This window comes from Abrus precatorius, unplaced genomic scaffold (assembly GCF_003935025.1).
Source record: "Abrus precatorius isolate BTA unplaced genomic scaffold, Abrus_2018 Scaffold10, whole genome shotgun sequence".
NCBI lineage: Eukaryota > Viridiplantae > Streptophyta > Magnoliopsida > Fabales > Fabaceae > Abrus > Abrus precatorius.
This window is the reverse complement of record NW_020874292.1, coordinates 24,938,563-24,963,629: the sequence shown is the minus strand read 5'-3', so window position 1 is coordinate 24,963,629 and position 25,067 is coordinate 24,938,563. Positions and strand designations below refer to the sequence as shown.

Below are 25,067 nucleotides of genomic sequence, written 5' to 3'. Positions count from 1 at the left end.
TTTTAATTAATTTAAATTTAATAATTAATAAAATAATAAATTATAATCTATTAAATTTAAATTAAATAAAAATTCAGAATAAGTGTAAAATTTTTTAAATTGATACAAAAATATCGTTTTTCAGTGTATATATAGCCAATTTAAAGCTCTTGTACTATTTGAATTTTATTATTAATCTGTCGTTCAAAAGAACTGTTATTTATCTATTATATGTTGGAAAATGTGTAGTTACTGTTTACTTTCATAATAGATAAATTTAGTGGCAATGTGTAATGATTATTTTAAAGAATGATAACAACGTCACTGCCAAATTATTGGTCAAGGTAAGATTAAGAATAAAGATATCAGCAGAAGTTGAGTAAAATTAATTTTAATGAAATTAATCTTAAATTATTATTATTATTATTATATATATATATATATATTAATTCAAAATGTATATTTTGTATTAAAAAAATGTTAGAATGATATTTTAACTAGAAAACAAATAAGTCTATCAAATATCATTGAAAAGTCATAAACAAAAAGGAGTTCTAGTAACAAGGAATATTTATCCTATTAATAATTTTTTTTAATTTATTTCAAATATTAAATTGAATTAAACATTTTCTTAAGAAGATATTTCAGCAATTAAGTTAGACATTATATATGAATTTGAATCCTTTCAAGTATAAAGCGATGTATCAATTCATGATTTTAAATCTAAAGTGTATACACTCACATTATTCATTTGACACACTTTTTAACTTGATACAGTCCAAAATTACATTTTTATCATAATTTAAACGTTAAACTACTGAGTATTCTATTCAAATAAACTGCAACCATATGTTTTATCACAATAATTTCTAGAGCATATTAATATATGAGAAAATGTATCAATGTCATGACCTGAGCTAAAAGTGTTTCCATAAAAATACAGTCGTGGATCTTAATTAAGATTTAAAAATTATTTAGTGGAGAGGATTGTTCTCTTGGCGTACATAGACTTTAGGAAAATAGTTTCTTACTGGGTCATCTAATTAACTATATTTCTAAAAAAAACCTTGTATTTATTTATCCACTTTCATGATAAAGTAATAGAAGAATTAATAAGAAAAGCTTATAAGAAGAGGATGTAACATATCCTTTCATTTCATTAACAAGTCCAATCTGCACGGGTGTCTTCTCTACATCTTGATCAAACATTCAATGCTTACAAGTACTAAACGTTCACTTATTTTTCTTCTATTTTCCAACAATTTCCTTAATGGATTGGAAATGGGAGTGGGGAGCTCATTTTAATTACAAAATCGTCATATTATTTTCTATTTTTTAAAAATTTATAAAAATTAGTAAAAATAAAAAAAACCAGTTCAAATATTTAAAAAGAAAAAAGAAAACATTTATAAAATCAAACTGTCACTTAATTACTTATGTTTCTTCTCATTACAAATAGGCACACACACCATGGTGGTTTGGAAGCCTAGAAAAATCTCTCCAATATTAGACATTATCTTTGAATTCAAGTAATAAGAGTGAGAATAGTATAACCCTTTCCATATCGATCAGAATACAAATAAAATAAGGTGTAATTACTTAAGAATAATTTTTGATTGACTCCGGGAAAGTACATGATATTACAGTTGAAATGCTTGTCTTTAACAACCCAAAAGTTAAAAATGATTGTTGGCGAAGGAGAAAAGGGGCATAGAAATATAATAAGATGTTGATGAGTGTTGGTAGAGCATACACGTTTCCAGCTATTAGTGAGGTCTGAAACAATTGGCATAGCATAGATGTGAAATCAATGGCTGGACACAGCCATTACAAACCATGTGACTGCTTCTTCACAGCCACAAATCCCTTTGCTCTCTATCCATTCTGCATTCATCATAAATTCACATCTTCTCACTAATCAAATTTTATTTCTTTCCTAATCATATTATGGAACCAAAACCTTGGTTATCAAACACAAATTTGTTAGAAGAAACACTATAGAAAACAATAACATCTGTATTATAAAGTTAAGTCATCATTTTTTAATACATGCCCTTTTTTAGTTTACTCTTATCTTTTGTAATACATGACTTCACCATTAATTAACACTTATTTTTATATTTTTTAAAAATTAACTTATTAACTATTTTCAATTTTTCTCTGAAAGTTTATTCTTTTTTAAGTCTCAACTTTAATTACTTTTAAACTTTTTAATATTTTTTTTTCAAATCTCATTTCTTTTATACTTTTAAATTATTTTTTTATTTTTGAAAACTATTTTGCTGTTAAATCCAAATTATTTTTTATTGACATTAACTATATACTTTCTTATAATTTTAAATTTTATTTGAATTAAAATATTATGCACCAAATACTTGCTAGTTAGGTACTGAAAGAAATGGAATGTCTATTGCGACTTCGATTTTTTTTTTTTTTATGTGTAATATTTTTAGTATTGATATAGTTACAAGAGAAAGAGATATTTTAGACAAAATTTATATAAAAGGGAATGGAAATAGACATATGGGTGTGTGAATAGACATATTCTATAAAAGATATTAATATTAGTCTTATGATCATTAATATAATTTTTAACAAAAATGATTTATTAATATAAATACAATAATGCACCTAAGATATCCACCATTTCCTGTATCAAAAAATAAATATATAATTACTAATGAATAATTTTGTTGATATAAGAAATCAGTATGTTTTCATTAGAGCATTACATTGTTAGCATAAATTTATAATATTTATATTGATGAATAAATTTCTGTTAAATAAAGATTATATTAATATTAAGAAGACATATTTTGTCTATTAATTAGATTATAGGCTCTCTTTTTTCTTTTGTCATGAAGAAGGCACTTAGCGTATGACTGTAATATTGCTTTGTAATTGCGTAAGACATAGGAAGTTTATCTTCCATTATAAACAATGTTTTATTGAATTGATTGCACTTTCAAAATTATAATTAAAAAAGTATTGTATTTGTGGTGGACCTAAGTGATTTCAATTTTCTTTTTTGTTTTTGTCGAAAGAAAAATCTGCTAGACCCTAGTCCCTTGTTTGAGAAAACCACGTTAATTCTGTTTTAAACGTAGACATGTTTCTACTTTCTGAAGTAGCGATTAGATGGTAATAAAGGAAACTATAATCTTGTTTGTTTTATATTGAAAATAGAAATTACACGATTTTTTAGCATAAACCTCCATTCTAACCCAATTTTGTCCAAAGCTAAACAAATTCAATTCCAAACTACGGAGTTTGGAAATTAAAACAAACATGCCCCATAATCTGTTCTACACACCGAGTTGAAGAATTCAACAGTTTCTTGAACGAAAAGAAAAATGAAAATCCGAAAGTTTTGGGCATGAACGTGACGAAAAGAAAGGACGAGGAAAAGTTAGCAAATTTGACCACACTACTGCTGACAGAGATTATGCCTTTGTCACCACCAAAAGCGAGGTTTGAACAACAAAAATGCATTATGCTAGGCACTATTTATGGTTTCCAAATCTACATTATATCCACTTTGAATATCAAATCAAAATTGTAGAATATCTTAACATATAAACACATTCACATTCACACATGTGAGAATACTTTTCATTTGCGTATCTTTAAAGACTGACAGATTGTAATATTAAATCTAGACGAGGTCAATTATTCACCATGTCAATACATATTTTTCTTCTCAAACTAAATGCTACATCCTTTTGGCTTAATAGGTTTTGGGGTTGTGTTTCAGAAGAAATTTAACATTTGAAAGAACTGCACATAGTAAAAAAAACGCCATGAATTAGCAGCATCCCCCTACAGAAAAAGAAAGTTTACTCTCCAAGCATCAAGATGCAAGAGTCCCCCTTTTCAAGTGTTAATACACGTTCTACGCATAAACCAGAAAGTCAAGAATTTCCATTTACAACTTCTTAGAATGATATTAATTCACATATTAAGAATTAACATTTGGAAGGGGGGAAAAGTCATAATTATAAGCTCTACCTGAAAAGATGCCTAAATATTCTACAGTATATAATCAATTAGAATTAAATGAAACCTTTTAAACAAACCTAAGGAATGGGAGGGAAAGTAAATAGGTTCCCACGTGTAATCCATAATGATAAAATGCAAAACTCGTACACATAGACTTTGCAAAATGGAAGGGACTACACCTATTGTCACCTAGGTCCAGAAAGCTCAATGGCTTCGATAATAAAGGAAGGTTCTTCATGAACATCACTATAATTTTGTGAAAAACTGCAAGCCCTTTCATCATATAGGTTAGGCCCTCCACCTTGTGACTCTTCTGGCCGCACTGACTGCCCAATCAGGCCTTCTAGAATCTTTAAAACTTCTGACATCTTTGGCCGCAAAGTAGGAAGCGACTGAGTACACTGTAAAGACAACTCCACTGCTTTTTCTAACTCTATTGGATCAAAACATCCCCTCAGATCCCTATCAACTAACACTTCCAACCGCTTCTCCTCAAATAAGGTTTTAACCTGCAGGAATTCAAATGGTTGCTTAAAACTTTTGGCCAATGCAAACTCAAATGGAAGGCCACAAATTTCATGAAACACGATTTTGAGCAAGATACACAGAATGTTTCAGAATTTCAGCGTAAAAATGATGACATGACATTATTAGGAAGCTAGGCTCGATGCAATCCTAAGCTCTTAAGGTTATTTATAGTCATCATGTAAAGACCAAGGGGGAGAACAAAAACACTAAAAAGGTGAGCTCAAGTACAATTAAAAAAAATGTTTACCCAGTCAAGAATCATTCCCTTTTGGACCTGACCATTGCCAGCATCCAGTGCCTTTTGTCCTGTTATGAGCTCCAAAAGTAATATGCCAAATCCAAAAACATCTGTTTTCTCAGAAGACTGTCCAGTTGATAGATACTCGGGGGCAATGTGCCCTACAGTACCCCTCACTGCAGTAGTTACATGTGAATCCCTTTGATCTAAGAGCTTAGCTAGACCAAAATCCCCCACCACCGCTTCGAAACTTTCATCTAACAAGATGTTTGCTGCCTTAACATCTCTATGGATTATTTTTGGATTGCATTGTTCGTGCAAATACAGAAGGCCGCGTGCTGCCCCAAGGGCAACACGCATTCGCCTGTTCCAGTCCAATGATGGCTTTTCACGGCGAGTCTCTGCTTCATTATATGAGAGGAGAGAAAATCCATTAAAATCTAGAAATACTGGATTTAATGTAGGAAAATATGTATTCAATAAAAGATCCTGCATGAATTGTAGGGGTATTACAGTAACTTTTTCTGATATAGACCCAGCTAAACATTTTAATAATTATTACAGATCATGCACTGCCACTTGAAAATGACACACTGCATGAACAAACACAAAAAAAAATCACTAGTTGCTGACATCCCAGGTATTGGAATCACTAAACATCATTGATTTGAGGACATAGCTTTCTTATGATTTCCACTGTAAGAAGAGGCATGTATCTGCTAAGTTACACAGTTACATTATTTGACACTGCCTCAAACACAGACATGAACAATATGAAACAAACCTCTCAAGCGATCAGCAACACTGCCATTGGGCATGTAAGGATAAACAAGTAACCTTTCATCTGGTGTCATACAAAATCCATAAAGACGCAAGAGATTCCGATGCACAGCCAAGCCAATCATCTCAACTTCAGTTTGAAACTGCACTTCTCCAGTGTAATTAGGATCTTTCAGCCTCTTTACTGCCACCAACATTTTGTTTGCAAGGCATCCTTTATAGACAACACCAAAACCACCTTGTCCTAGGATATTTTTTGGACTGAAATTTCCAGTAGCAATTTGCAATTCGCGGAAGGAGAACCTCTTCAAATGACCAATATCAAAGTCACAATCTTGCTCCACTTCAATGTCAAACATTATGTTTTGTCAGATATGTACATATTCCAAGGGAAGGAAAAACCTAGCAAGTTCATATCAGGAAGTACCATAAGATGTATAGAGGATACGTGATTTGTACCAATGAAACCAAAAGACAAGAAGCACCACCGAAATAAAAAATGTGCAACTAAAGCCAATAACAACAGCAAGAACCCTTTGGTGATGACTACTGACTTTCCGAGATGACCCTGTATCTGTAATTGAATCATCATTGGCGTTTACTATAATCCACTGATTATTAGGATTTTAGTAGACAATTTAAATGTATATTACCATTTACTGGTTTTGAAAAGCCCATACAATTCTGTGAGGAAGACGTGCAGAGGAAGTTGTTTCCTGAAACACTATGACCAAAGAAGTAAAATGTCAAGTAATACAAGAAACAAGATGGTGCATGCAACAAAGGGTTAAACACTACAAAGAACCCCAAAAAACTAAGCTAATAATTATTTCTGACATGACAATAACCAGGCTCCTCAAGAGTCTATAGCTATGGTATTAGTTTTCAGCTTCATATATCATAAATTACTTGAAATTGTCAGATTTGTTTCTTCTAGTTAACCATTAACACCATATGCTGGTTTCCAAGAAATAGGCTCTAGCAATCTACAAGTTTCCTAGAAATTAGTTACAGTAATAGCACTACTGTGAATATGTAGTATTCTACTTTCCAATCAAAATTTAAAAAGAAACATCATTTTCTGAACAAAAGATAATACATTTTGTATTAGACTTACAACACAAGTTACCATCATTATTGTCATGGATTATTTATTCAACTGAGCAAGGATTTCCCATCCCCTACAATAAATTATGAACAAATAATCCTCGAAAGGGCTTCAATGAAGTACTGGTTAGTGTATTAATTGAGTGAACCATTGCAGTATCTTTGTAAGTAACCACTGAACACACAACTAGTACAAGTTTGTTTCTTTCGTTAAGAAGATTAAAATTTACCGGCAAATATGATGACAAAATCCTCTAGCGTTAAAAAACTCACCTATAACCTTTTGCTAAAATTTTTGGAGTGGGACCACTGAGATTATTGAACGACAAGTCCCTACAACATATGGTACGGTAATGAAATTAACTTCTAAGGATTTAAGAGGCAAAATTAGAATTAAACTGTGATAAAGCACATACAAGAATGAAAGGCCTGTGAGATTAGCAACAAGTTGAGGGATCTGTCCAGATAGTTTATTTTTGCTGAGCCGCCTGAAATACTTGGCATGAATAAATTAGGAGGTAAACAATTAGAGAAAGGCTAATGAATAAACCAAATATGTAATGAGAATATCGTTATTGCAAATCTATTTATCACACCACACTCACAAGTAACTAAGTTGAGTCAAAAAGCCCAAAGAATTAGGAATTTCCCCAACAAGCTGGTTACCAGAAAGGTCAAGGGTCTGAAGCTCTAACAGCTTTCCTATCTCTGTCGGAATAGGACCAGATAACTGATTGTTCTGCAATAACCTAAGATAATACAATGGAAAAACTTTGATAAGAAAAGCTGGATATTATAAATGGTCTGTTTTATTTGACTTTTGTTAATCTCAGCCATTAGGGCTGAGTCTAAGCACCCAAAATTAGCAAACTTTCATTAAAAAAATACATTTATTACATTGAAGTTATAAAAGTGTAATAAATGCTTCGTTTTTCAGTTAAAAAAAATTACTATTTTTAAATGTTTAAACTCAATCCTATGAACCGAGGTTAGCATTACTCTTTATTTTTTGACCCAGTATATTTCTCCTAGCATTATATGTATCTAATACGAAAAAAAAAAGAAAAAAGTTCTACAACTACAAGACAATCACAATTAGAAAACTATCACGGCAAGATGGTAACAAGAGACACATTAAACAAGGTGTCTTTGGCAACTCACAATGTTTGGAGGCGGCTCAAATTTCCAATTCCTGAGGAAATCATTCCAGATAAACCTGCACTGGCCATTTCCCTGCCAATTGAAAATGAATGCATCAATTACCCTTCATATATCAGATATCAGAAGACACCACTCTTCCCAAGAGACGATTATGCTAAAATGTAAAATGTTACACACTTCACAGCCCAAAAAAAGCAGTAAGCAATCAAAAGTGATACAAAAAAGCTTACAGGGAAATGACATAACCCTCGGCAGAGCAACCAACCATGTTCCAAGTACAAGGGTCAACCGAATTAATATCCCAACCATCCATCACATGCAACTCATCATTCATCTTACTCTTCAGGGACATCAAAGCAGCCACTAAACCACACCAAATGCGTGTCAAAACACAACCCAACAAACAATCTCTCCCCAAAACAAAGCTAGAAAGATGAGAAACAAGAAACCGGGGAAAATGCCAAACCTTCATAGTTGACACCCTTTGGAGAGAGAAGGCTATCAGTGCCCTCAACAACCATTGCCACCCAATTCCACACAAAGAAGGAAATGAGCCAAGCAACCACTCTGACACCTCCCATGAAACGATAAAACCAATTCAAGTAGTGGGAACCAACAAAGTTGAAAACTTTTTAACTGGGATCTTCGGTTCTGAGCTCTTAGAAGAGCATATAAACAAACAAGCACACCCTTTTGGAAAATCTCCCGTGCTGGCTACCTCGAGAGAAGCGAAGTTGCAAAAAGAAAGACAAAAAAAAATTGAAGTGTGATGAAGATCTTAAGAACAACTCGAGATTTGGGAACATGACAGTGATTGTCGCATGGTCTGTGTGGTTGACAACAGTGTTTAACGTCATGGCTTTGATCCTGTGCGGATAGTCACGTGATTTTTGTGATCTGACACCGTGCGTTGACTATTTAGTCCGTTATAAGCGTTGGATTTTTTGTTTATGGTGAATGGACGGTGAAGATGTAAGTAGGGGTTAGCGTTGATGATTGAGAGAGTATAAGCGATCGTATGTTAGTGGGGGCTCGAGGCGCGAAATTTGATAGTTAGCTTAGCTGGTTTATATATTTTCACAATTGCATATCTCGGAGCTCAATGCTTTGACTGTGGAATGCCAATATTACCACTATCTTTTTATTATCTTCCATGGTGCCATGATTTTGTTTCAACCACAGTCCAGAGAACCAATTCCAATTTAGGTTTATTCAATCCCACAATAAAAATAATAAATATTTTTTATTAAAAAATTTTAATATTTAGTATTATTAAATATATTAGATCCTATAATTTTTATATCTCTTTAGGACCCATTCAATCCAATTCACTATCACTACCACTTGTTAGTATAACATAGAAATGACATCATAATTTCCCATCACTTCTAATGGCTTTGATGTAACTAGTTTTGAAAGGATTGGAAGTTATCACATTGGAGGTATCTGGTATCTAATTTATTTGGAGATTTTGGGGATTCAGAGAACATTAGTTTTGTTATGAGTGAGTTTTCACTCAAAATCAACCATAGGAAATTTATACATAACGGATTAATTGCATTAGTTCAACACAACTGAGAACAAATGATTATTTTTAAAAGAAATCCTCTTTTAAAAATAATATTACCTCTTATCTCTTTTTTTGGGAAAAGTTATTGACTATTTTGTATCAAAAGAAAAACCTCCAAATTGTCTATGCATTAATTATAACCTCTGGTGAAGATGCGTTAAGTGGAGAAATGAAGAAAGCAAAATTATAATAATTTTAACAATAATTTGGGAAAAGTTGCACGAATTAATTCTATTATTTTTTTTAATTCTTATAAGGCAGGTAATTTATTTATATACAACACTGAAAGTGGTATTTTCTAAAAAAAATTGACTTGTCTCCTTAAGATTGCAAAGATAAACAACCTTATTTACGCTGTTTTCTCTCGACCTAAATATGCTTGGGGTAACATCCAAGCATATATACTAAATAAGCATAACCAAAACTCCAAAATCTGTAAATTGTTGCCAATTTAGATTTTGAAGCTTTCGTTATGCTTTTACTTTTAAGAAAATTCATGTACAGAATCCTTAACCAATTCGGGAACATCGCTGTTTGCAAGTAGTTTTATCGTTCTATAACAAATATTGAAAAAAAATCACATGAATTTACATACATTACTTGAGAGTAACTCAATTATAAGAGAAAAGGTTCAAGTAACGTGTCTTGCAACATATTTTAAAATAATTTAATTATTTTATCAACATAAAAAACATGAGCACTGTTAACATCAAAAGAGATAAAACTTAAGAATTCAAGTTCAACAAAGAAAAAAAAAAAAAGAATGTGAAACATTAGAAAGTAGCATTAAAGAAAACAGGTAGATAGCGCATTACATTAAACAAGGAAAAAAAACGGGTCTGCGACATTGCAAATCATGCACATATTAACATGGTGACGTGAGGAAACAAAACCCAACAACCAACATAGCCCACCATCAAAACTCACAAGACCCATCCTGGATCCTCCTTCCAGCTAAGGGTTTAGTTTTCCCTTTACAGAAGCATTGTGAGTTCTGACCATTGCAGGCCAAGTATAGTGACTATATGACATGTAGAAGTTTGCAATAAACATGGATGGAAAAAGGCTAATATTTGCCTGGGGAAATAAAGACCCACCAGTAGAAGCAACAGAGAATCATATGGTAAACATATACTGATGGATCAACTGCAGCCATCCAGAATCTCAAGTCTCAGTCCAGGTTTAGCTTCAAACTACACTGGCCAGGCCACAGAACATGGTAATTTAGACAAAAATAACGGTGCTACTTTTGTTTTAACTTATCAACTAGTATACACTATGCCTTCCTAAGCTTATCATTATGATCCTGCCAGATGAACAAATTGTGACCCTATTTGCCGCTTCATGTGGTCAGGTATCAACTTAGTAACAAGCTCTGGAGATGCTCCGGATAACTGTAAACAGGGAGAATAACAATATAGTTGTTCATCATTTATGTTTAACTAGGATGCATTGCTTTGTGAACCCAAGTGAATTTGGTGAAAATTAGGATCAATTTTATTTCTAGTCTTGAAATGTGTATAATACTACTGCTAGAGCAAAAGTATGGCCAAGAAAGATATTTTAAGGACTTACTTCCTGTTTGAAGTTAAATAGAAGGGGAAATGGACGACCATTTGGCAGGCGAGCATTGGGTTCTCGGAGTTCATCAAAGAAAGGATGTGCACATGCTTCAAGCTGCATAACAAAAACATATTCTTCTCAAATTGCTGTGGCAGTTTTTCTAAAGAATAGTTTCATCGATTAATCAAATTCAAAAGAAATGTAGGATGATGTGTGTAAAGCAATAGTAAATTAGTTTGAATACAGAAAGGGGAAAAAAAAACAGCCAACTGCACTAACCGCAGAGCACCGGAGACTTGGGGAGTATTGCAAGAGCCGAGATGCAAGATCAATAGCCTCTGGAGGCATCTTTTTGTGGAATATCTACATACACTTGAAGCGTTAGAGAAAATATCCATGAATATGTTAATGCTAATCATATTTTGATCATCCAAAAAAGCTACTGTCTCAAAGGAGACAAAAATACAGACCTTGTGCCATGGGTGCGCTTTTATTTGTGGAAACCTGAAGTCATTATAATTGGGATTCATACAACGTACTTCCTCTCGAGTGGGTGTGCCAAGCACCTGCAATACAAAATTTTATGGAGGTGACTTATATTGACAAGGATGGCATGACTATGAACTATAAGATACAAGTAACACCAATTGCACCTTTATAATATGTACAAGCTGGTCTACTGCATTTTCACCAGGGAATAATGGCTGCAAAAGTTCAAACTATTTCAGATAACGCATAGGAGGCAGATAATTAAGAGAAAATTTACATCATTTTGTGGTACATCTATATTATAGAATTATAGTAATAATAATTAATGGAAACAAGTCAGTGTCATAAACCTGGCCCAAAAGAAGTTCGGCAAGGACACAACCGGCTGACCAAATATCAATTGAAGTTGTATACTCTGTGGCACCAAATATAAGTTCTGGCGCTCGATAGAATCGTGAACATATGTATGATATATTAGCTTCACCTTTGACCTGATCACACAATTGGAAGTTAGTACACAACAATCCTGGATATTGTAAGATTAGTAGTCTCACTAAAACATAAGCTGAATGCAAAAAGAACATGACAAAAACCTTCAAAAAAATCAAAATATGCCATTTTCCACAAAGAGCCAGAAACATAAAATATTCAATATGATAAGACAGAAATCTTTAAAAATAAGAACAAAGCTATATTCTACTAGATAAAGTTAGCTACGTGGATCAAGATGACGCCACTGAGCTGATAGAATTTTTTTTAAGAAAAAAAAAAAAAAACAGAGCTCCACAGCTTGCTGTTGGGCAGTGTAAGACACCAACACAAGAGACTGCAATCAAAACAATGTCAAAATTAGACCCTATTCATCTACAGTGTCAAAACTTTATGACAATTGATGGATAATTTATTGGTTGAGATTCAAAGTTAATGCTTGATGGATATAAAAGACAATGCTGCGTAGAGAAGATTGAAAAAAAAAATACTAGGCATACTAAAGCAAAATAAAGAGGTCAACATACTAGAACTTTCGCACTTCCAAAATCGCAGAGCTTCACTTGGTGGGTAAGAGGATCCACCTGGAATATATATATAGAACACCATTAGAGCCAGCAATAATTACCACTAGTAAGAATGCATTTTGACATGCAATATATATTCAACAACATTTAAACAAACCAGTATATTTTGAGGCTTCAAATCTCTGTGGCAAACTTTGGGAACAGTGTGGATGTAAGCCAAGCCCCTGAAAATCTGAATGCATGCCACAGACTTATGTCAGGCAGCAAGACATAAATCAGATATCTGCAAATCACCAGAAGTATGAGGCATACCTGGTACATATAAAGTTTTACATAGATGATTGGCATTCTTTGATTAGCATTGCTATAGTGCTTTAAGACTCTATACATAGACTCTGGAACATATTCCATCACCAAATTAAGAAAAAGTTCATCTGTACTAGTAGTGGAAAGGAAACAATGCTTCAGAGAGATCACATTTGGATGATCCATCACACGCATTAACTGCAGTTCACGATTCTTATATCTTCTGTCTTGTAAAACCTTTTTAATGGCCACTGCCTCCCCAGTTTCCAAGCATTTTGCCTAAGAATAAACATTATCAGCATGTGCAAAATATGTGGAGACAGCAAAAGTTAGGAATCTAGTATTAGGCTATTAGCATACCTGGAAAACAATTCCAAATGATCCAGTTCCTACAACCCGTTCTGCCATGTAACTGATAGTCTACAAGAAAAAATATACAAGACATAATTCAGGATAAATGTCATATAGCATTTTTAACAACCCAGCAAATAATTCAAATTAAGTGTAATATTATCGGTAGTAGAATGGAATTCACAAAGATAATACCTGTTTGGGCTCCCCATTTTTGCCTCCAATTGTTGTAGATATGATGTGACCAGTGAGGGAATCATTGCCATTGATGACAGAAGTAGACATCTCCTGTTAAAATTGTAGCGTTTATGAAAAGGTGCAGGAGCATTAGAATTTTAACATTTTGACAAAATATTTCAGAAGTTTGAAGGAATGCAGTTAAACCAATTCAGATTAAAAACAGTTAAGTAAACATTCGATATCAACAAAATACACAATTAAAATATCACATTTTAACAGCAAATCTCATACTCAAATTTTAAGTTTCATTAAAGATATAACAAAAGAATTAAAAAATCAGGTAAGCAGCTTCAGGATGATATTACGGAAATCCGGTGGTGGAAATAAGCGGCTAAACAAAATTAAAGACCCTTCAAGTGATCAGAGGACAAGCTTCAGGTGAAAATGTTGAAGGTAAGAACCAACGGAAACACACTTATTGTATTGCTAAAATATATTAAAACAAAAGCTATCAGCAGAGTACAAAAAAACTGGATAAAAATTTAATGACCAGAAACAGAAGTTAAAGGGAAAAAAAAAACAACGAATCTGGTGAATAACTAGGAAACGATCATAAGTTCAATAACCCAAAAATTTCGTAGAGAGTCTAACATCATCGGATAAGAAGCATGATCTGATTACAAGTCTCAGCAACAAACAAATCATCAACGCAGCACAAAACTCCTTTCCAGCCAAAAAAAAGGAAGGAAAAAAAAAATAAATGAAACTCATAGATCAACACGAAACTAATCTAAATGGGTCTTCTGCGTCAAGCTCAAAGACCAAACTTTTAGCGAGGAAACTGAATTTCCCCAACAACAAACCCTAACGTACCTTTCGCTAACTGATGAAGTAAACAAAAAAAAAAAAAAGCAACACAGAACAAAAAATAACAAATCGCAGATGAGTTTAGCTTCATCCTCTTAACAAAAACAAAAATCACAAGACATTTTCAACTCTCCCATTTCTGGGTCACTCAGCTTTCTCACCAACCAAACAATCAGTTCAAAAAAAAAAAGGAATAAATTTTCCCGGGAAAGTACCTTATCCTCAGCCATGGCAGAGGGGAGAGAAAAGAGGAGGAATCTAAGAAAGAGAGAAGAAGAAGAAGAAGAAGAAGAAAATGGTGAGAGAGAAAGTGTGAAGGAAGAGAAGAAAATGGAGGACCCAGCAAGAGAAAGACAAGTCCATGTGATTCCAGCTCTCCTTTTTCCCCTCCCTTTCTTTTCTGTCTTCCTTTTCTTTTCTTTTTTATTTTTATTTTTTCTTTTGGACTTTTCCCGTTTTTATTGACCATTCTTGCAGATTAGGAACACCTCGCTGTTAATCACAATCATTAGGTGTGCTTAACTGAAATCAGAATTAAAATACATAAATTAATGTAATAAATAAAAAAGGTAATCAATAATAATGTATGATGATACTTGAGTTTCATGTTTTATTGTTTTAACGTCGACGGAATGGGTCTCAACGAGTGAAGGACCAGAAAATTATTATGACACATAATCATATAATTAGGTCCACTCTCAAACATCAGTCAGATCAATTTTTCTATTTTTTTTATTTTTTAAAGATAAAACATTAAGATGCTTGGGCCACAATATGCATCAACGATAATTAAGTTTTTCCTAGTTATTTTTTTGTTTTTAAAAATTAGAAAAATGACAGGTTATAAGGAGTTTTACTCCTCTGAAACACAAATTATGCATTTTGAAAGATAAAGGATAATAATTACAATTATTAACTTTAAAAAAAATAATGGTAAAAATTGTTTGATAAAAAATGAAAATATTTATAATAAAATTTGAATTCATTAAAATTTTAAATATTAGTTTCTTTAATTAATAACTGTAATTGTACTTTATTTCTTTATCTTTTAACTTGCACAGATTCACACAGCTAAATCTAAACATATAAATAAGTCAGATTATTCAACAAAGACTTATGACCAAACCCGCATTCAACCTAAATTACATTTGAATTGTTTATTAAATAAATTAGGTAAGACTTTTTTTAAAAATGTATTTAATTAACAACATTATGAACTTTGGACTATTTCAAAAAGTATCAGTAAAAAAACTTATTTAAATAATAATAATAGAGTCATAATTATTTGACATTTAATGTTAAAATTAATAAAATTCATTTTTTAATAATTTTTATTAAAATAAAATTTATTTATTTAATAATTTAATTATGTTCATATGAAGTAAATTAAATTTACAAATTTTTACATGGTTTAAATATTAGATAAAATATAAATAAATAACTATTATTAATTTAATATTTATAAGTATATATAAATTGTGTAAAATTTTACATAATTTTTATAACAATATTACAAGAATCCAAAGTTAAATTGATAAAATTCAGTTTTGATACAAAATTATTAAATATAGTATTTTACTAAGTTTGACATATAGTTTTATTTAATTTTAACCCACAAAAATAATAATATTAATATTTTAATATTACGTATAACTTAATCTATTTTAAAGTTCAATCACTTGAATTAAGTTTAAGCCCGTTAGAATGTGATAAAATTTAAGTACATATATTTTCTGAAAATTTTTTAATATTATTTTGATTAAAAATAAAAATTTATATTAATAACATACGTCAGTTTTTTTTAAAAAAATAGTGTACTTAAATTCTATCTATTAACTTTAAGATATTAATTAATTTAAAAAAAATACAAAAAAAAACTTTTAAATAAAATTTCAAAATATTAAATTAAAACTTAAAAAAAGGTCTATACCAAATGGATAAATTGTATGTTCACCTTTAAATCTATAGAATAAACCAAATATTTATCATAGTAAAGCCTAATAATCTAAGAGTGTGTCCATTTTCACCTCTATCTTGTTTGATTAATGGGGTAGGAGTTTTGACTTGGATAAAGGGTCTTTCCTATTGTCACAAGAACATTATAATGTCATGGCCCTCTTTAATCTTTGAATTGATCAATAGTTAATATAATATAATGAAAATCAACCTCCATAAGAATGGCTTGGTTCATAACTTCACAGTAGTTCAACAATTCGGAAGCTAACAGGTGTACTTGCTAACCTATTACTTAAACTAATATTTCTATATTTTAAACCCTTTGTTTTTATTATTTTGTAGAAAGAGAGTAGTATTAATCTGCACATAGCATGTATTTCTTTCTCTTCATGTAGGTATCACATCTCTAAAGCGAAATGAATTATCTTCTTTAAAGCAAGAGAAAAGCATTTTATAAAGTGTTGTTATATTAATAAATTAAAATGTTAATGATTATTATTTTAATAATTCCATAATTCATTTTTAAAGTGTGTATATTTTATTACAATTTAATTATTTAATTAATATTATAATTATATTTTATCTTATAATACTTTATTTTAATGTTTTTAGGAAAGGAAGTTTTAGAAGGAAGAAGAAGGAAAAGTAATTTTTTTATTTTCATTAAATATATCTAAAATTAATATTTTTAAATAAAATATATAATTTAATATATTTATATTAATTTAGTATACTAATTATATATTTATCATCATCAATAATGTATAATTCTCTTAATTTAAATTTTAAATATATCCTTAATAAAAATCTAAAACATAAACATAAGATTTAACAAAATTATTAAATAAAGGTTAAATGATAATAAATATGCATGACATCCTTACTTACGTTAAAAATCTAAAAACATAAATAGCAGTATCTTACTAGTGAGTATGGTACTCGAATACTTTCTTTATAAATGTAAAACTTTCTAAATTAATTAACTGAAGGCTAAAGTTAATATTTACTGATGCAAAGTAATTGGACTTCACAAAACGGGCTAAATTTTAATGAGCTAAATTAAAATTTTAAAATATGATTCAGGTTGATAAAAATAATGCATACAACAAGTAAAATTTATTTACTTTTAAGTTTTAATTCATATGAAGCTTCATCAAATTAAATTATAATTTAAAGTTTAAATCTTACCTTTTAATGTTTAGACGACTTAAAATAATATATATATATATATATATATATATTAAAAATAATCATAAAATACAAAATTAATATAAAAAAATAAGTTTTATCATATTTCAATAAAAATAATATTTATTTTAATTTTTAATTTTATTAAAAATTTCTAATAATTTATATAATTAAAAAATATTCGTATCTCTCGCCAATCTTTCCTCTTCGACTTTCCCTTCTTGCTCAAAATGAAAGAGAAGGAGGGAGGAAATTTTGGGTAGAATTCATTAAAAGGAAAATATAAACATAAATTAAGTCATACATATTATATTTTATAAAAATTAATCAATTTTTAACCGTAAAATGTTTATTTAGGTTTAAAATAAACTTTAAAATATGATAAATTAATAAAATTAAAATATGATTAATATTTTATATTTTAAAATACAAAATTACTTATCAAATTATCATAATTAATTATGTTCAACATTTTTTTTTATTATAAACAACGTGATGCACGTTTTACCCCTTGAGAAAATGATAAAAAAAAAAACAATTGTAGTAATATGACACAAAGTTAGGATTAGAAGTTCTGTTGATATGAGCAACGAAACGTACCTCACTACTTACTTTGCACCTTTAACACGTGAATAAAGAAAACGTTTATTGTTTGATATAGAAATGAACCAAAAGTGATGACACTGACGAATTCACAACATATGTATGAACAATTCAAAATAAAATTTAAATTTCTTCTTATTCTCTTGAGAAATGCATTTAGGACACTGAGTTAACATGATGTAACTAATTTTAATTACCTGTTTAAATCTTTTCATTTATTATACTTTTTCAAATAGTGCATTTGGTGCAATAAATCGACATTTTCGTTATCACGATTACGAATGGGTTCACTTTTTAATCTGTTCCGCTACCAGTTATGCAGGTTTTCACAGTTATACTATAAATTATGCATCTCGTTGTAACGTCACATGGATAAGGTTAACAAAAGGATACTTTTATTATTAATTAAAATTTATTAAAAATAAAAATATAATTTATATAATTTTTTATAAATTTTAACTAATAACTAATAATGTGTTATTAACAGTTTTTTTATAAATCTCAGTATTACAAGTGAAAGTCAATTATTTATAAATTAAAATGTTAATGATTATTATTTTAATTTATATACTCCTGTAATTGGGAAGTGCAATTAAGAAATTGGGAGCAATGACTAGCTAGTCGTCTTATGGGGTTTATTCTAAGAATAAAAATGAACACAGTTGTTAAAGAAGATTGATTAATGATAATTTGAAATATTTTAAATATTATCTTAACCAAAACCATAGTTCAATTAACTTTATATGACTGATTTAGTTGAAAGTGATTCAAATAGAGTTTAAACAATATAACCATACTACAACATCATAAATTTTATATGTAAATTAGTATTATTAAATTGAAGGAAGGATAAAGGATGAACTGAATTAGTAATGAAGATAGAGAAGGAAAAAATTGTATAAAGAAAAATTAACGAATAAAAGTGTACATAAGGAAGAAGAAACTAAAAAGATTTTTCAAAATTTACTCTAGAGAAGTTTATATTCAAATCGACGATTATTATTGATTCGAAAATTCATGATTATTGGATAAAAAAAAAAACTAAACATCAATGTTCTGTTTTTAAAATTCTTTTATTTTGATATCCAAACAATTAATTTAAACAAAATCATTTAAAAACCCTTTAGCAAATGCATTATTTCTTTAATTTTTTTTATCCATACACTGGTTTAGGAAAATTATTTTTTTATAAAACAATGAATATTTATTTTTTGTTAATAGTATCTAGTAAATAATTAATTATGAAATATTTTAATAACCAACAAATCTTTTACCATTGGAGTTCAAACTTTCAACAATGTGAGGAAATTCCCCTTCAATAACTTAAGTTGATGCAAGTTTCTTGAACCACAAAAAAAAATAAAAATAAAAGGTTGATGCAAGTTTGACCTCACTAGAGAAAAAAGCAACTTTGCGCATCTAACTACTCTTTCTATACCTGTGTTTATCACTTAACCTTCAATAAGTTTAAGAAGCCTATTTTTTATTTTGTTTAGTTAAGTGCAACACGGTTTTGGGCTTTTGCCCCTTTTAAAATAAATAAATAAAATATATATACAACACATTTGTCTAGAAAAATCATGTAGTTTATTATCCAAAATATTCTTATTAATTTGAAATGAGGGTTAAGAAAAGTTAATTACGAGCCTGGCAAAAAAAAATAAAAATATATATATATATATATTTATTTATTTTTGTAAAAGTGATAAACTAATATTTTAAATAAAATTTGTTACGAAAAAACTTACTGCTAAAAGATTTGATTTATTTTTGAAATAAATTAATAATAATATTTTTTAATTTGATCTTGGACAAGTTTAGAAGAGTTTTTGTGAATGTCAAAATATAATTTTACAAAATTTGACGTAATTTAAAATGTGTGTGTCCATATAAGTGGAATAGATATTATAAAATAAACAAGCATATTAATGAAGGAAAAATCATCGGAGAAGAGTAGGAGTTAGTACGAAATTTTGCTCCAATGGAACAATATGGAATTGGGTAAGACCCATCAGATTAGACACGTGACGTAAACAAAGCCATGTTGGCTGAAAGAAAGTTAAAAACAATAAATAACAGAATCGAAAAAATAAAAAAGGTTCCATGAAATGTTGTTGCTGTTGTCACTAGCTTGATTTTCAAAGATGGATCTGGAAAGCTAGGAAGCTGAAACTGTACTCCAACACTTGTTTTGTTTGGTGGTAAGTTGTTGTTGTTCCATATATGTGATGATGATATATTCTTGTTCCATAAGGTAAGTTCTCAATCCATTGTTTAGTTTTCTTGTTTTCGCTTGGATTTCACTCATTCATCTACTTTCTCAGTTGCATATCCCCATCACCTACTTCTTCGCTTCACTTGGAATCATACAAGAAAGTTCTATTCTTTTCTATAATTCCTTATTGCCACCAAACTTGAATTCTAATGGATTGGTGGTTCGGTTTTGGAAGCCATAAGAGTCAACAAGACCCCAGAAGCATAGACTTCTTTAGGCTTCCGAAGTTCATTGTTCTTGTTTTAGTGATCATTTTCTCTCTTTCACCCAATCGTCATTGCCCTTTGAATATTTATTCATCTTCATGTGGGAAAAAGAGATGGGTGAAGCCATGTAAAATTGTTAAATGCAAAGTTACAGCTACTTTGAGCTTCATTGATAGATAATGGTATAATGGGGAAACAAGGGTCACATAAAAGTCCACGTCCTGAGTTCCAGGGTGCTAATAGTGTAATCTTAGGAATGAAAGATTACAAGATAACAAGCAGTGATCCCCCTTCTTGGAAGAGGATGACAGGGGTTGATTGCCGTTGGCATTCCAAAACATTGTTGCTTCATGGACTGAAAAGTGATTCTTCAAAATGCAATTCTTGTAGGGGGCTCTATGTTGGCAAAAAGCACATCAGGGCCATTGTTGTCATGTTTGGATTATTGGGTTGCCTTTTCCTTCTTGATTCTCTAATCATTTCCTGTTTTGAGTTTACAAGTCTTCAACCCAGTACTGCCTCAAATAATTCAAGTGTGTTTAAGGTACAAGTACATCATCTCTTGCTTATTAGCACCCTCTTGAATTCTCTTAATCATATTCATGTCATAGTCTTTAATCTGCTGCAAACTACTTATCTATGTTTTTTATGTAATGTTTGTGAACGTTTGAACACAGATATCTTAAGCTATGGGTGCATAACCCAAGTCAGTAAAATTCAAGTTACCTTGTACTTAAAAAATTTGTTATATTTTGCGTTAATACTTGCTAATTGGGATCAGATAACTAACGTATATTTTAATGAAAAGGGTAGAGATTCCTACATCAGCAACAAACAATCGCCAGTATATATGTATGGTCGGCTTCTAAACTTGGCTTCCAGTGCTCTTGCAGAGGTTAGGATCAAATTTCCAGATCGATACATGTCTTTTTAGATCATGTGTTAATCTTTTAGATACTGTACTATATTTGAAGTTCATTTCTGTCTAATCTGAGGTTTTGTTACTATAGAAAGAGTTCAAGCAAGAGTCATCCAATTTATGGGTGGAACCATATCGGCATGCATCTTCATGGGAACCTTGTGCAGAAAGAAAAGTTCAAGCCAATCCGGGTATGTGTACTTTTCTAATGCATTGACAGAATTATCACACATGCATAACATATTTACAGTATGTATTTATTTCTTATTCTATTATCAGCAACATGAAGTTTAAATTGAAACTAATTATCAGTAATCATTTGCCTAGTATACTATTTCCGTAATTAGTTTACAATATCTGACAGGGAAGCCTGTGAAAAATAATGGCTACATCTTAGTCAGTGCAAATGGTGGTCTTAATCAACAAAGAGTTGCTGTAAGTATTGGCAATTAATTCATATCACTTCCGATATTCAAAATATCAGCATGGCACATTGCTAGAAAATACACACAAATAGTCCTACTATTGTCTCCACTAATTGCCTTGAACATTTGATAAGAAATTAAGTTTTATATGAAATAAACGAGACTAAGTACCTTAAGGGCACCGCACTTATTGCAAACAAAGGTTTTTCCTTCATTGACTTTCAGTTGTACAGTAGAAAAGGAAGTGTTGGATCTTAAACAACGAAATTAACACTCTGGACTGACATAATACTGTGTCATTATAGCCAATAGATATCGAGCATGTAATTAATACTAACGCATAATCATGTATGATCTTTTATCCTTTCTTTTTGGCATGCTTGTGGTATCTCCCAGTAATGGAAGTAATGAGACTACTGTAGTGATTACAGATTTGCAATGCTGTTGCTGTGGCATCTCTCCTTAATGCAACTCTAGTTATTCCAAAATTTCTTTACAGCAACGTATGGAAGGATCCAAGGTATAATAGATGTTGAGTACTAAAGTAAAAACTGAAAAGTTTTCAACTTATGTTGATCAGAATGTGAAAGTTGAAATTAATTATAATAAATAAGAAAATATTTCATCTGATTTCAATACTTCAAGAATTACCATAATTATCAAAATATCAAGTTCCAGAACGATATGTAGTGGTTTATCACATTTTGATTGATTTCCAACCGATGTGCTTTTTTTTTTTTTTTAATGTTCTGTGGTTACAATCTTACCCATATATTGCTACATTTTTCATTGAAAAGTTTGTCTTTTCAATCAACATCAACAATTAATTTACAATTAAATACTTAATTAAAAAAAATGCAGCCAGTTCGGTGACATATACCAGGAGGAGTATTTCATGAATATTCTGAAGGATGATATCAGTATAGAGAAGGAACTTCCACCTCATATGAAATCTCTGAATGTTGAAGCGATTGGTAGCCAGGTTTGTAATCTTACATCTGATGTACTTCATAACACAGATTGCAATTGTTATAACAACGTCAATAAACACACTGCATTTCAGATTACAGATGCAGATCTTGCGAAGGAGGCCACTTCTGATGACTACATTAAAAGTGTGCTTCCTCTTCTTTTGAGAAATAGAATTGTTCACTTCCTGGGATTTGGAAATCGACTTGGTTTTGATCCAATGCCTTTTAATATTCAGGTCACAAAGTTTCCTTGTCTGTCTAGTTTTATCTAATATGATTAATTATGTTATACTTACCTTTACAAACTACATCATTTTCTGTTAATCTCTATCATTTAAAGAGATATTCTTCATCCTCGTTATATGCATTTGGAAACATGTTAGAAAACTTGTAATGTGGATTCAACGTAGAAGCTACAACTAGTAGTATTGAAATAAATGTAGATCCCTATGCATTTAAACGTGAAATCAAACACGCTAGCAGTAATAAAATACATACACTAAATGATTACGTGTTGCTTTTGATCTTTACTCTTCATTTGTTTGTATTATAGTAGTTTAGTGTTCCTTAAGGTTTAAGGTATCTCATATGCACTCAGGGTACCTTTATATATGTGCTTGAAATAATTGCAGAGGTTAAGATGCAAATGCAATTTCCATGCTTTGAAGTTCGTGCCAAAGATTCAACAAGTTGGTGCGTTATTGATCAAAAGGATTAGAAAATACAGTGCTCGACGAAGCATGTTAGACACTCAATTGTTGGGGAAGTTCATCCACAACAAGGAAAATCATGAAGCTACAAGGGGCTCAACAAAATACCTTGCTTTGCACATGAGATTTGAGATAGATATGGTGGCCTATTCCTTATGTGAATTTGGAGGTGGGGAAGACGAGAGAAAGGAACTTCAAGCCTACAGAGAAAAACATTTCCCTCTTTTTCTTGAGCGCTTGAAGAAGAATTCAACGTATGCATGTTTATACTATTACACATCATAAGAAGTTACGTATATCAAGTTTTTATTAAAAATTATAAAAATTAGTGCCTTGAAATGCTACAGTTTTCAATAAAAATTTACTATACCTACTTTTTATCACATGCAATTTTTCACAGATAAGAACATATTATTTTCAGCACAATGTTTTCAATGATAAGTATCCTTGTAGTTTCTTTAATATTTTGTGGCATGTGCTATTGATGTTTATAGCTCTATTTCACCAACGGATTTGAGAAAAATGGGAAGATGCCCCTCGACACCAGAAGAAGCAGCAATTGTTCTAGCAGGTCTTGGTTTCAAACGTGGAACTTACATATACTTGGCTGGTTCTCATATTTATGGTGGAAACTCAAGAATGGAGCCCTTCACCAGACTCTATCCTAACGTGATAGCAAAAGAAAACTTGCTTACACCCAGTGAATTGGCGCCTTTCAGGAATTTTTCTTCTCAGGTAATTATTTGGCTTTTGCTCTTTTTTTTTTTTTTTTAACAATAATGCCCTTCAATAAACTTTTTTACTGCAATACCTTTCTTCAGATCTTCCTTTATTGTTCACTATTTAGTCATGTTCTTGACAATCTGTTGCTAGATTATAATGAAGGACTACAAAATATACCCAAGTACCTGTTAAGGTACAGAGTCAAATAGGCTCTCCTCTTAGTTTATAATGAGGAGGGAAAAATTATTAGCACCGATTTTTATCTGTGATTGTTAATTGTTAATGTCAACTAAATGTTGTCACAATGCTAAAAGGGTTAGTGCATTTTCATACAATAATTCTATAAACTAAAATGTTTGCTTTGTCATTGAAGTTTAAATGGGATTCAAATCTAAAACCAATGAACCACAATAAAAGTAATATAGAAACTCATTGGCAATTCAAAGTTGATATCTACTCCTACACTTTTTTTACCATCTGATAAAACAAAGGTTTTGATCTGACATACATGAAGATTATATAATTTCCAAACTAGCCTGAATTACAGTAACGAGGTAAACTTGATGTGAATGCAGCTGGCTGCTTTGGATTTCATAGCATGTGCAAGTGCTGATGTATTTGCCATGACTGACTCTGGTAGCCAACTTTCATCATTGGTATCTGGATTCAGAACCTACTATGGTGGTGCTCATGCTCCTACATTGCGGCCTAACAAGACAAGGCTAGCATCAATTTTGAGGGAGAATGGGACCATAGCATGGAACAGTTTTGAACTCAGAGTAAAGAAAATGATTCTGGAAGGTCAGAGAGCTGCTATTAGGAGTTATGGTCGAAGCATTTATAGAAATCCCAGGTGCCCAGAGTGCATGTGCAAACACCATTAGCTAGTCCTTGCATTAGAAAACTTCAACCCTTGTTAATATAAAACACTTCTGAGATTGAATTTCCTTAGCCATT

At 30.8% G+C, this 25,067-nt stretch overlaps 3 protein-coding genes across 6 annotated transcripts; 1 reads left to right on the top strand and 2 right to left on the bottom strand.

Annotated features, from left to right (window-relative positions):
• Positions 1-3,963: 3,963 nt before the first annotated feature.
• Positions 3,964-8,644, bottom strand: LOC113852501 (probable LRR receptor-like serine/threonine-protein kinase At5g45780). 2 transcript variants are annotated; one of them, XM_027482792.1, is made up of 11 exons: positions 8,259-8,644; positions 8,023-8,155; positions 7,793-7,864; positions 7,237-7,380; positions 7,048-7,119; positions 6,905-6,964; positions 6,178-6,248; positions 5,952-6,098; positions 5,529-5,867; positions 4,754-5,145; positions 3,964-4,487 (listed from the first exon to the last, which is right to left on the bottom strand). In XM_027482792.1, exons 1-11 carry the CDS (start codon positions 8,371-8,373, stop codon positions 4,164-4,166), a joined length of 1,869 nt encoding a protein of 622 aa, XP_027338593.1. In that variant the 5' UTR covers positions 8,374-8,644; the 3' UTR covers positions 3,964-4,163. The 2 variants fall into 2 exon arrangements, with proteins under 2 accessions (XP_027338593.1, XP_027338594.1); XM_027482793.1 differs by lacking the exon at positions 8,023-8,155 and having other exon boundaries at positions 8,259-8,347.
• A 1,481-nt stretch (positions 8,645-10,125) lies between these two features.
• On the bottom strand, positions 10,126-18,152 carry LOC113852502 (shaggy-related protein kinase eta). Of its 2 annotated transcripts, none has more exons than XM_027482794.1 (12): positions 14,350-14,538; positions 13,283-13,375; positions 13,097-13,156; positions 12,743-13,015; positions 12,588-12,662; positions 12,431-12,487; positions 11,765-11,905; positions 11,579-11,629; positions 11,396-11,491; positions 11,205-11,288; positions 10,938-11,039; positions 10,126-10,756 (listed from the first exon to the last, which is right to left on the bottom strand). In XM_027482794.1, the coding sequence occupies exons 1-12, from the start codon at positions 14,362-14,364 to the stop codon at positions 10,661-10,663; spliced, it is 1,143 nt and encodes a 380-aa protein (XP_027338595.1). In that variant the 5' UTR covers positions 14,365-14,538; the 3' UTR covers positions 10,126-10,660. The 2 variants fall into 2 exon arrangements, with proteins under 2 accessions (XP_027338595.1, XP_027338596.1); XM_027482795.1 differs by lacking the exon at positions 14,350-14,538 and adding an exon at positions 18,141-18,152 and having other exon boundaries at positions 10,153-10,756; positions 13,283-13,372.
• A 2,216-nt stretch (positions 18,153-20,368) lies between these two features.
• LOC113852439 (O-fucosyltransferase 8-like) lies at positions 20,369-25,067 on the top strand. Of its 2 annotated transcripts, none has more exons than XM_027482713.1 (10): positions 20,369-20,897; positions 21,171-21,257; positions 21,373-21,472; positions 21,646-21,716; positions 22,138-22,226; positions 22,568-22,688; positions 22,770-22,913; positions 23,310-23,641; positions 23,882-24,122; positions 24,686-25,067. In XM_027482713.1, exons 1-10 carry the CDS (start codon positions 20,550-20,552, stop codon positions 24,992-24,994), a joined length of 1,842 nt encoding a protein of 613 aa, XP_027338514.1. In that variant the 5' UTR covers positions 20,369-20,549; the 3' UTR covers positions 24,995-25,067. The 2 variants fall into 2 exon arrangements, with proteins under 2 accessions (XP_027338514.1, XP_027338513.1); XM_027482712.1 differs by having other exon boundaries at positions 20,369-20,906.